At 43.5% G+C, this 12,369-nt stretch overlaps 2 protein-coding genes across 2 annotated transcripts; one reads left to right on the top strand and one right to left on the bottom strand.

Annotated features, from left to right (window-relative positions):
* LOC110431615 (probable glutathione peroxidase 4) lies at positions 4,567–7,273 on the top strand. Its single transcript, XM_021450783.1, has 6 exons — positions 4,567–4,836; positions 4,954–5,030; positions 5,129–5,190; positions 6,084–6,202; positions 6,666–6,836; positions 6,928–7,273. The coding sequence occupies exons 1-6, from the start codon at positions 4,783–4,785 to the stop codon at positions 6,958–6,960; spliced, it is 516 nt and encodes a 171-aa protein (XP_021306458.1). The 5' UTR covers positions 4,567–4,782; the 3' UTR covers positions 6,961–7,273.
* Positions 7,695–11,754, bottom strand: LOC8082619 (rhomboid-like protein 19). The gene is made up of 8 exons (XM_002465195.2): positions 11,455–11,754; positions 11,065–11,189; positions 10,438–10,498; positions 9,868–10,034; positions 9,352–9,463; positions 9,053–9,255; positions 8,434–8,568; positions 7,695–8,228 (listed from the first exon to the last, which is right to left on the bottom strand). Exons 1-8 carry the CDS (start codon positions 11,485–11,487, stop codon positions 8,099–8,101), a joined length of 966 nt encoding a protein of 321 aa, XP_002465240.1. The 5' UTR covers positions 11,488–11,754; the 3' UTR covers positions 7,695–8,098.

Genomic DNA, 12,369 nt, shown 5'->3' with positions numbered 1-12,369 from the left:
GTGAGGGGTCTTGTACCTTCCCCGGCGGAGAGCCGAAAGGTAACTCTAGTGGATTGCTCGTGTCATTGAGTTACCTCACTTGTGGGTGGGTTCTTGTGGTGTCCTAGTGAGGACGAGGTTCGTGCTACACCTCTTAGCCACCGAACCACCAAGTGTTGGTCGACACAACGGGGACGTAGCGTGCCGGCAAGCACGTGAACCTCGGGAGAAAAATCGGTGTCTCAATTGTGTTTGATTGGCATTCTTCCGGTGCTTGATTGTTTATATTGGTGATTGGTTCATCTCCTACACGGCGGTATAAATATCTCATCTTATCTTTATTTACCGCAAACTAGTGTAACTAGTTTAGTTGCTTACTTTGACTTGTGTAGCTTAGTTCTCTAGTGTAACTTGTAGAGACTTAGTTCTTGTATGCATAGAGATCTTAGCAACTAGAATTGTTGGGTAGGTGGCTTGCAAACACCCCTTTAGAGCTAGAGCAAAAAGCTTCGCTTTGTTATTTACTAACCTTTTGCTCTAGTGAGTTTGTAGAATTTTTTAAATAGGCTATTCACCCCCCCTCTAGCCATATTAGGACCTTTCACACCTTAACATTTTTTGTGGAGCACATCATGGGGTATTTTAGAAACACTGGTGTCCATTTGATCATAGACATAACATGGTGGGTCCAAAGATCCATGCACTCTCATCTTTGAGCGTTGATTGATCAACAGATGTAGGATCAACGATGGATGGAGCATGGACTTGTGTTTCTTGGCTACTTCCACAGATTGGTGTGGTGGCACTGGTGGGGCCACGTCTAGCGACCATTGGTAGGGTCGCTCAACCCCACCAAGTGGCCCCTAGTGGCACTATCTTGCACCGTATCCCCTTGGTGCTTGATCTTTGATGATTTGTATAGTTTTCCTACGTAAGCAAAAGTCTCTAAGTGTAAGTGCAACCATATGAATTTCAAAATAAAATACCAGTTTGGTGTTGATTATTCTTTCACTTTTGGTGCAATGTTGATGGTAAAGTTTGATGTTTAGTGACCATCAACATTTGTATTCTTTCTTGGGGTAACTTGCTTGCTCTTGATCAATCTTTTGATTCTTCATTGTGATACCACTAATATATCCTTTTTATCACCACTTCACTAGCCTTATGAGCATAGGAGCTCAAGCACTTCACTAGCCTCATGTATGCACAATAGCACGGGGACTAGTGTGAAGTCAGTTGGTCACCAACGAACACTTCTTGATACCAGTTGAAAGACAATTACTTGTTTGATCGATCCCACTTGATGAGCACAACTCAAATCCAAATTTCATCCTTGATACGTTGTTCAAGTCCTTTTGTTTCTTGTTTGAGTTCCCACTTATATCACTTGGACTTCACTATTTTATCATTGCATTAGGTTTGGACTTGTACTAAGCTTCATAACTTAACTCGATATGTGATAAATCAACTTGAATTCCATTTGAATCAAAGCTTCCAATGCCTATAAGTACCTTTGTACTCATGATACCTACCATTAAGTTTTTTAGGTTGCTAAAGACTCGATGGTTACTTGAGCCATACTCAAGTGTAGTTGGTGGCACAACCATTGACGAGGTAAGTAACTTCAATGGAGCAAATGCTACATGAGTGAAATGTAGTTTTCTCTCTTATATAAAGTGTTTTGGGATAATTAGATGGAAATCTCTACGTTGTTGTGTCTAGTCCTTTAACTAATTATTATAATCTTTGTATAAGTTGTGAGTGCAATATCCTTGTGAGATGGTTCTTGATAGTTTTTGTGCTAGTGGAGCTTGCATACGGTGAGTCCAAGGAGTCATCCACATCCATCGTGTTGGTTAAGAGGAATACACGTGGAACTAGCCTAGGTAGGGTCCTCGTATCCATGGCTGACCGGACAGGGCTCCACAACTCAATCTCGTTGTCTTGGGCCTCCCATCACTCTATCTCCTCAGCTTTTCATGTCATTTGTGCCTCCTGGCGCACCACTTCACCAGTTGGCGACTGTCATGGCTGAGCAACTGCCTCTTGCTACTCCTTGTCACAAAGACATATACGACATGTCACAAAGACATATACAAAGAGAGGAAGAGAGAATGTCTCTTCATCTTCATACTCCCACTTAGGCCTTGTCTGGTTCGCAGTGTTAAACTTTAACTACCGTCACATCAAATATTTGGACACATGTATGGAGTACTAAATATAAATTATTTACGAAACTAAAAACACAACTATAGAATAATTTACGAGACGAATCTCTTGAGCTTAGTTAGTCTATAATTGGACACTAATTGTCAAATAAAATAAAAATATGTTAAACTTTAACACCATAACCAAACATCCCCTTAACTCCCTCCTCCATGGATGCTTGCTGCAGAGATGGGCATGGCGTGAGGGTCAGGGCTGCTTATTGCAGCGACGGTGTAGCCAGATCCACAGGCACCATGGATGTCATTGTCGGGTCCGCGAGCGGCGGTGCCCGCTACGCACCAGCTGAGGCCAAGCTCCTCTGCTTGGGCGAGCTTTCTCAATAACGATGTGGTGGAATAGTATCTTTATCTACAAAACTTCTCTCCTCTCCACACCTTGACAGGTCTGAGAGTGACCTCTTCGCCCTCCCTGTCATCAGCCACCCTATGTCCGCCATCGACATCGCCCGCTCTGAACATTGTATGCCCCTTAGACGGGAGAACATGAGTTGCTCGTAGCCTATACCCTATAGGTACAGGTCGTTGCCGGCTCCCCACAGTCACCTACACCACCGCCTTGGCTGGTTACTACCGTCCCTTGCTGCTCCTCCCTACGGAGACAGAGACAGAGGCGATGCTATAATGAGAGACGGGAAGAGAGAAATGAGTGGGGCCCTTATGTTATTGAGCGGCATAGGATGATTAAGGCCCTGTTTAAATTTAAAATTTTTTGGCCAAAGTGATAAAAATTTTTGTGGTCAGAACACGCAAAAAAAATTTAGGTGTTTAGTTTGGCAAATTTTTTTGTGACACAACTTGGGCTGCATGCATTTGCAGTTGTCATTGGTGGGCTTCCATGGGAGTGCGTGCACAGTTGCGTCTCCAAAAATTTTTCCCAAAATTTTTTTGGCCCGTTTAGTTCCCAAGCCCCAATTCCATAAAACTTTTTTTCTTTGGGCCAAAAAATTTCAAATCTAAACAGACCCTAAGAGGTGTATTTTTGTCTTATGAAAAATACGAATTCATTTGTGCGCATGCATTTGAGCCACAAAAGGCTTTGACCGTATAAAGTAGCGTGAGATACAGCCACAAAAGGCTTTGACCGTATAAAGTAGCGTGAGATACTACAAGAATTATACCGGCATCGGCTGTATTAGATAATAACTAATATTGTTTCTTAAAACATTAAATTTATAATAATATAGTTCTGAAACAAAATGTTACATGGAATTTCATCTAGGTAAAGTTCGCTGTCACAGTTACTCGACGCTACGAAAACTCACCACTGATAAAATCACGACTAAGGTCTTGTTTAGATGCAAAATTTTTTTAAGTTTGATACTGTAGCATTTTCGTTTGTATTTGATAAACATTGTCTAACCATGGACTAACTAGACTCAAAAGATTCGTCTCGTGATTTTTATCTATATTTAATGCTTCATGCATGCGTTCAAAGATTCGATGTGATGGAGAATCTTGTAAAATTTTGGAATTTTGGGTGTATCTTAGGCTTTGTTTACTTCGCAAAAACTTTTGGTTTGGGTACTGTAGCATTTTCGTTTTTATTTGACAAACATTGTCCAATCACGGAGTAACTGGACTCAAAAGATTCATCTCGCGGTTTACAGGCAAACTGTGTAATTAGTTTTTATTTTTATCTATATTTAATGCTCCATGCATGTGCCGTGAGATTCGACTTGACGGGAAATCTTGAAAATTTTTGGATTTTTTTTGAACTGAGGCCTTGTTCAGTTCGAAAAACTTTTGGAAATGACACTGTAGTAATTTCGTTTTTATTTGACAAACATTGTCCAATCATGAAGTAACTAGGCTTAAAAGATTCATCTCGAGATTTACAGTTGAACTGTGCAATTAGTTTTTATTTTTATGTATATTTAATGCACCATGCATGTGTCGCAAGATTTGATGTGACGGGGAATCTTGAAAATTTTTGCGAACTAAACAAGGCCTGAACAAGGCCGTAGGACTGAAACTCACGACTTCGGCCTTGTTTAGTTCGCAAAAATTTTCAAGATTCTCCGTCACATCGAATCATTGGTCGCATGTATGGAGCATTAAATAAAGATAAAAATAAAAACTAATTACACAGTTTACCTGAAATTTGTGAGATGAATCTTTTGAGACTAGTTACTCTGTGATTGGACAATGTTTGTCAAATAAAAACGAAAGTGCTACAGTAGCAAAAAGCCAAAATTTTGCAAACTAAATCCTCCCCGGCTCCCCGTGCAATATCCAGGTATACACGGCACACAGAGGTAAAGTCGGAGACGGTTTTGTGGTCTTGTGCCGTCACATGAATGCTATTGGTGGGCCCAGGAACCGCAAAAGCTGTTCTTCCGACCGGAGCTGGGCCTGAGCCAGACGCAGACAGCCTGTGCCAGTGCTCAACGCGCCCAATGATCTCACCCCGCTATAAATAAACGACGACCGACCACGCGCTTCTCTCCTCTCTTCCGTCCCCATTATTGCTGGAAAAAAAAGAACACGAGAAAAATCTAATCCAAGAGACGGGGATTCCAGAGCGCCCCCGCTCGGCTAGGGAAGGGAAGGAGAGGCGAAGCGGAGCGGAGGCGAGATGGGGGCGGCCGAGTCCGTGCCGGAGACCTCCATACACGAATTCACCGTCAAGGTGCGGCGATCCCCATCCCGAGATCACGCTCCTTATGCGTGGTGGTCCTGTTTGTTTTACTGTTTTTCTCTCTCTCTCGCAAAACATAATTTTTTTGGGGATTTCTTCGCGGAGCAGGATTGCAACGGCAAGGAAGTGAGCCTGGAGACCTACAAGGGGAAGGTCCTCCTTGTTGTTAACGTCGCCTCCAAATGGTACGCTATCTTTCCCTGACTGTCGATAGGATTTGTTCTTTGTACTCTCCTGGTTCGTGAGATGATGAGACGGTGTTTGATGTTCTCGGTGCCGTCAGTGGGTTCACCGAGGTTAATTACACGCAGCTGACGGAGCTTTATCGGAAGTACAGGGACAAAGGTCAGTTCTTTTGCTTGCTCCTGTTCTTGATCTGTTGTTTGTGCTTGTTAATGGTATGAAATGTGAATCTCTCTGGGGTTGGCGTGCACAAGTGGGTTCAACAAGTGTTCTAGTTAGAATTGGGGTAGTGCACGTTGATGCTCGTCGGAATAGTGGTTATTGTCTTCTGTTTGAATTGAAATTTCTGTTTGAAGTGGAATGGCAAAAACACACACATAAATTTTCACCTGAAAAAAGTGTGGGATTAGTCTTGCCCAACGGAGATTTTACATTGTTTGCCACACAGCACTCATACCAAAAGCTTTGTTTACCTGTAGATCATTTCTGCCACTGTTTTTCGACATGTATGGGTTTTATGCAGCTTACATTAGATAGGCAGCTGGTACAACATGCATACAATTTCATTGCATTCCCTTATCAAATCGGAGCGATCTTCCGTTTTCTGGAGTGCTTCTAACTTGCAGATACGTTTTGAGGATCAGCGAAGGGTTCTGAAAGGAGGCTGTGAGAACCCTGTTTTCCAAAGAAGATGTTTGTTTCCATGAGGATTGTTTCCCCAAATTTCTTGGACAACTAAAATTAGCTTCAACTTAACATTTTCCTGACTGAGCCAATATGGGCACTGTTGAGTGAAATTAAATCAAAACTGCATGGAGTTTAAATGACGCTAGAATGATCACCATTTGTTGTTGCTTAAACATCAAGTATTGTACCCACTTACACTTGCAGCAAATTTGCTTTGTTTTAAGTTCAGTATATATGGCTATCAAGCAAGCCCATGTCTCTTGTGACTATGCCTCTGTACTTTGATTCAGTCTGTTCATGCTATTCCATTGAACTGATTTTTATTCTTTAGATCTAACAGAAACTGATTTTACTTCCAAACTTGTCAGACTTTGAGATATTGGCATTCCCCTGCAATCAGTTCTTGCGACAAGAGCCAGGTTCTAATCAGCAGATAAAAGACTTTGCTTGCACCAGATTTAAAGCTGAATACCCAGTTTTTCAGAAGGTGAGAACTGTTTGTCAGACATGCTAGCTTGCTAAGAAACTTTTGATCCTTTTTCTGAGATAATGTCTTCTGAATACTCGTTTCATGTACCTAGTAGTTAGAATAATACTGGATATTCTTTATGCAAATTTCTAGATGATACCGAAGACCACATGGCAGAATACATCAATTTGGAAACTAACGTCATGTGGTAGAAATAAACTCAGAACTTGACGATACATTGTTATATTGTTTTTTGTTATGCATAATCAGACAAGTTTTAGTTGATTTGCACAAGCGTATTTACAGACGCAATCTACATCTGCATCTCACCATCTAAAAATACAAGTAATCAGCCATGGTGTGAAATTTGTTGGCATGCATATTGGTATTTGGATAGACCTGACAGGCTGACATCAACGTGCAAACCGTGTTCTTATGTTGCTATAAGAAAGCTGATTGCATTTTGAACTTGGGTTTGCAGGTGCGTGTAAATGGCCCGGACGCCGCGCCGGTTTACAAGTTTCTGAAAGCTAGCAAGCCTGGTTTGTTTGGATCAGCAAGAGTCAAATGGAATTTTACCAAGTTTCTCGTGGATAAAAATGGGAAGGTCGTTGAGAGATACGGAACATCGACGGCTCCAATGTCAATTGAGGTCCCTCCCTCCTTCCCTCTCTCTGTCTCTGTCTCTCCCTTTTCAGACGTCTGCTTATTTTTGATGGATTGGTGTTTCTTCGACTTTGCAGAAGGACATCCAGAAGGCCCTTGATGAGGAATAAAGATCCCATGTCCTCTTGTCTCGTCTCATCCATCACCCACACTGGCAGAAATAGGCACTCGCAGAAGTATTCCGTCGTAGCAACATTTGCTTGTTTGTAGTAAATCTGTATAATGCCCTCCTTTTCGCCTTCATGCTCATTGCGCTCGTGTAAGTATTGGTTGTATTAACTAGCCATTAATCTTCTCCGTCTTTTTTTTTCTTTTTGCCCTTTTTGGACTGAAGAGTTAAGTCATGCTATATCGATGCAAAACTATGTAACATTGGTGAAGTATTATACTCCTACTAGTTTATAAGGTTTGTGTTTACGCTCATTCCATTCCTAATTATGCTTGATAGCCTGACGGACTATGTGTGGTCTCTTTGAGGCTGGTGGTATTGGATGGGCATGTCTAGCGCCATATCGCATCTGCACGCTTCTTCTAAGACGATCTCACAGGCCGCTGTCAGACCTTTTAACCGCTTCTGGTCAGGTCTTCGATGCTCTAGGCATTTTTAGGCCGGATGTCATAGCTAACACAAAGACACGGCCGGAAAATATAGGCCTTGTTTACTTCTACCTAAAAATCTAAAATTTTTCAATATTCTCCATCACATCGAATCTTTACATACATATATGGAGTATTAAATATAAATAAAAATAAAAACTAATTGCACAGTTTAGTTGAAATTTACGAGACGAATCTTTTAAGTCTAGTTAGTCTATAGCTGAATAATAATTACCACAAACCAACAAAAGTACTAGAGTGTCGCAAAATTTTTTTCCTTCCCCGAACTAAACAAGGCCTTAGATAAGGCAGGTTTGGCGGGTAGCAGCGTAGCATTTCGGTCAGATCGCACATGAAACAACGTAAAGTAGGAGTATTTGGCAAGGGTTTGACTACTGAGCACGACACGAAACACCCATACCAAAAAAAAAAGAAAAAAAACTACTCGCTGTCTAATTGGTTCGAGACTGCGTGTCGCACTTGCCTTCTTGCACGGTTGCACTCTTTTGTCACAATCGCCATGCCATGAGCTGCTACTTCACTATACTCTTTGTCTCGCTCACGCGACGGCACGCGCAAAAATACAAGGAAAAGTTGACAGAAGGATCTCCTCCCATGGCAGCGAATTCCACCAGCTGAGAACATGAGGGTTCAGACTTTATCAGAAGCATCATCCTCCGCGTCCTCCCGCTGCTGCTTCGGCGGAGGCGTGCCCTCCGCATTCCTGACCGCGGCCAGCTTCTCTGCCAGTCTCTGCTCCAGTGCCCTCTGACCCCTTTCTCTGCAAGGAACGGACAATGATCAAATCAAATGAGATGCCCGGTTGAAGCCGGTTTCACCAGATAAGAGCAACAAGACTGCAACGGGTAGGAATCATCGTGATGGTGCTCAACGGGTAGGAAACCAACAGCATGTGCTCTACTAAGCAGATGGTTTCAGTGATGCATGGCTAGAACGACGAGAAAAAAACAAGAAGGAATTCACACCTCCTCCTGTTTGCCTCAATGGAGCCTGAACCAGGGAACTGTGACCCATCCAGTGTCTGGCCTGTGCCTTCAGGTCTTGCAGATCGCCCACAGAAAAGTTTGTGGAATATGGAAGCAATAGGGTCCAAAATTGGCCTGTGACATATTAATAAGTTTATGAGATAAAAAAAGTTTAGGTCTACTTATTTCTAGATTTGTTGAGTCCTGTATTGCTTGGGAAGTGTTTAGCAATCTCAACTTTCAGAAAAAAAAATCCAAGGACAATTATATGCAGAACCCTAGAGCTAGGAATCCATAAAATGATATGGTTGGAGGGTTAACGCTAGAGTTCTGCGTTATTGCTACCTAGCATGGAAAAAAAAGGTTGGATCAGCACCTATATCTGATATCTCTACAGCCATTTCCTAACTCTTTCTCTTCATATATGCTTTCGAAGGTAGAGTTAGATGTTATGTTAAATTGCAATGGTAATCCAAAACTTTCTTCTAACATTTTAAACTAGGGATTCACACATTCCTGAGTAAGGGGTACTCTAAAATGTTCTTCGCTTCACAGAATTATTGCAATGCATTTGCATTTCTCAATGCTTTACAGCAAGATCACTTGTGAAAAACAGTACCTTAAAAATCCAGGGAAGAAGCTTGAAAATGAGAATTCATCACTTGGATCCCCTTTAAGGCCTACTTCTAATCTCCTTTGGAAGTAACGCAGGTAAATCCAGCTCATGTAGATGCCAAACAATATGATGGGAAGGTATGACATTGATTCCTTTATGAAGAAGCTTACAGCAACTGAGATAAATGCAACAATAGATGGAATCCACTGAATAAACAGAAAAAAAAATGTTAGGACACCTTGGGAGATAATCAAAACTGATTGCCAAATTAGACAAATTTCATTATAGAAGTGATCAAACACCTTTGCACTAATCTTAAGCACAAGAAGGTTAAGCTCCTGATCGGGTAAAATTTGCTTGATGCCCACGAGTAGTCCTGAAAGAACTCCATAAAACCCAGAAACGGGTGTGTAACTGCAGAATCAAATATATGTAATGTCAATTTTCATGGCAAAGTATAACTAGGCCAAGAAACTAATCATTCTGAACTGAATATTATGAATATCCACTATTGAAAAGAATCAGAAAACATTATGTTGCTGCATCTCCCAACAAGCCATCTAAACCTAATTCTTTCTTTTCAGTTAGATATCCTATGATAAAATTAGGAGACAAAAACATCATTTCAATTTTCAAATGAGGGAGCTCAGAACATCATTTCTTAGAGTACGATACTTGGAGACACTGAATCTGCAGGTTGCCTGTCTGGAAACACTTGTGCAAGTATGCTTAAAAAAATATTCCATAACAAAGTGCCGATGTAAATCGGATAAAAAAACTATTTGACTAGCAAGCTAGTAATGAAATGTGACACTTACAGGTAGCTCTCCTCCTGTGTTATGTAGTACAGCACAATAGTAGTTACGAAGACACAAGCTGAAGTTGAGAGATTAACAATAAAAATAAACTTGAGCAACTCCTTAGCTCCCCATAAAGGCTCCAACACCTTCCCAAATAGAAGAAGACCAACTATGCTCACTATCACCTGGAAACACAGAAGCCTTGTAAGATAAGGGTTTAAGGGTGCCACTGTAAATAAGAGCATTCACGACACTGTGGTGTGATGCAGTATCCTAGGTAAGAGAGAATAACGAGCAAGGATAAAAAGATTTCCTATTCCTAGAAAACTGAAAACCAACAGACAGCAGAATAACATGATTTCAAATTTAAAGTACACATCAAGCACCATATCTCAGATATTCCACAGGCATAGGAGACAATATAATGGGAAACAGAAAACATATGAAATATCATAGCATTCCTCACAATTTTTTACGTGCTTAGAATTCTTCTTTTGTTTCGATGTTTGGTCAGCAGGACGTGCAAACATAATCGCGGAATGGTGAATCGTTATATTGGACTATTGGAGATGTGTCGAGCAAACATACCCCTGGAATTGTTTGCTCAATATAACCAGCGGTAACCAGGTTCCAAGCAAAAGGGATTGTCCTGTACAGAGAACACCTCTAGTTAGTTAATCTCCTGGAAAGAGCTATTCATGTAATCTACTATGAAGAAATGGTACAATAAGGATCTTAGTATGTAGATTGAGGTAGTTATATTATATATGGTCATTTCCAACAGTGTAGCACAGGTGGAAGTGGAAATGGACATTGATACTTACATCAAATTTGAATTAAGCATTAACTACTGCCGTTTAGAAACCTTTTTCTTTTCTAATTTCAGTTAAAGGCAACTAAGCAGGTGAATCGGTGTGTGAATTACATGAAATTGCACTTCCCCATAAAGAGAAGAGCATTAGCAATAACTGAATGGGAGTGCAGATTACGTTCAGAAAATTATTTTTCTGATTTCAGTTAAACACAACCGAGCAGCAACCGAAGGGAAACGTCAATAAAATAAGTTTCCAAATTAAACAAACCGATGAAGAGTAAGTGGGTACAGATTACATGACTGATCGCTGTTCAGCCAAATAGGGAAGAGCAGGTAGCTCGGCTAACCCTCCCTGTGGGTTCAGGAATCAGGGATCCAGGATCAGTAGTCAGAGCGGGTACCTGGCTGGTATCAGCGTGAGATAGGTGGCGGCTGAAGGGAAGAGGTGGACCAAAATGTGGGCGAGGAAGAGGATGACGGCGAGGCCCTTGCACAGCCTGGTGAAGCCCGTGAAGAATCGCCTGCCCTGCATCATCAGCGAGATCGATCAGTCAGACACGCATAGACGCGCTAGCTGGTATAAGCGATCCGGCGCCGCCGAACTGGTGCTCCGGGAACCCGTGATCGATCCTCCGTTGTGAGGCCCGTGGAATCGTCAGCAGAGCGGAATGCAGGGGGGATTCAATGAGAAGGCGGTGGAAGCACGCACTGGCAGGCAGATCAAGGGACGGGTCCGCGCGGCGGAACGAGTGGGGAGAACGAGGAGAGGAGCGCGGCCAGTGGAGCCATACCGCTGCGGGGGTCGGGGTCGCAGAGGCGCTCATTGCGTCGGCGGAGACCTCCCTCAGTTCTCCGTCGAAGGCCGACCCCGAGTCCCGAGATCACCGACACCCGTCAGAAGTTTGGCGGCAGGAGCTCGGGAGTCGGGACTCGGAAAAGCAGACCGCGGCTGGCGACTCGCGGGTGCAGGCACACGCGGCGAAAGGTCTCGCAGAAATGGAGTCGGCAGCGGAGAGCCTCCTCGGCGTCCTCCGTCGCCGGTGAGCAGAGGCGAGCGGGGCCGAGTCGAGCGACTGAGCGAGCCGGGGTTTTATGCGGCGAGGGCGATGGACGGGTGCGACTCAACTAGGCTGGGTGGGCATGGGCCGCCGGTCCGTGTACGTCCCACTCCAATCGTGGGGCAGTCCCGTCCGTTGGGAGTTGGGACTCGGTTGGTTGGGTCCAAACCCAGTACGCGCAGTGGCGCACGCGCACAACGGCGACCGGCGAGTGTGCCCGCTCCTACCGTGCTCGCGTCGCGCGTGACTGGATGCATCCACCATTGTGTGTGAACGAAACATGAACCGCTGCGACTGCGAGTGAGGCTGAGGCAGCGTAATGCGGCTACACGGGCTTGCTACCAGATCGTGCCACACCTCGGTGCCCCCATATTGTGTTCCAGAGAATGCGAGTGCAAGTGTGCAACAACCCATACCCACCACCCACCAGCCTGTTCCCCGACGTCAATCGTCGTGTCCTCGTATCGGCGATCCCATATTGCCTTCCAGAGAATGCGAGTGCAACGACCCATTCCCACCAGCCTGCTCCGACGTCAACCGTCGTATACTCTGTATCGGCGAGATGCTAGAATCCCCACATACTCTTGACGTCGGTGCGGGCGGGCAGGCGGAATAGATAAACGGCGTTTTGCTTTCAGCTTGCTGCCT

Source organism: Sorghum bicolor, chromosome 1 (genome assembly GCF_000003195.3).
Source record: "Sorghum bicolor cultivar BTx623 chromosome 1, Sorghum_bicolor_NCBIv3, whole genome shotgun sequence".
NCBI lineage: Eukaryota > Viridiplantae > Streptophyta > Magnoliopsida > Poales > Poaceae > Sorghum > Sorghum bicolor.
Note: the sequence above shows the minus strand (reverse complement) of the source record. Positions and strands in the feature narration are given on the sequence as shown.

Excerpts from the sequence above, each read along its gene's own strand:
- LOC110431615 (XM_021450783.1), top strand. The coding sequence starts at position 4,783 with ATGGGGGCGGCCGAGTCCGTGCCGGAGACCTCCATACACGAATTCACC. Across the intron at positions 5,191-6,083 it reads TCGGAAGTACAGGGACAAAG|ACTTTGAGATATTGGCATTC; the intron begins GTCAGTTCTTTT and ends CAAACTTGTCAG. Across the intron at positions 6,203-6,665 it reads AATACCCAGTTTTTCAGAAG|GTGCGTGTAAATGGCCCGGA; the intron begins GTGAGAACTGTT and ends TTGGGTTTGCAG.
- LOC8082619 (XM_002465195.2), bottom strand. The coding sequence starts at position 11,487 with ATGAGCGCCTCTGCGACCCCGACCCCCGCAGCG. Across the intron at positions 9,464-9,867 it reads ACACAGGAGGAGAGCTACCT|TTACACACCCGTTTCTGGGT; the intron begins GTAAGTGTCACA and ends TTGATTCTGCAG. Across the intron at positions 8,229-8,433 it reads ATTGAGGCAAACAGGAGGAG|AGAAAGGGGTCAGAGGGCAC; the intron begins GTGTGAATTCCT and ends CGTTCCTTGCAG.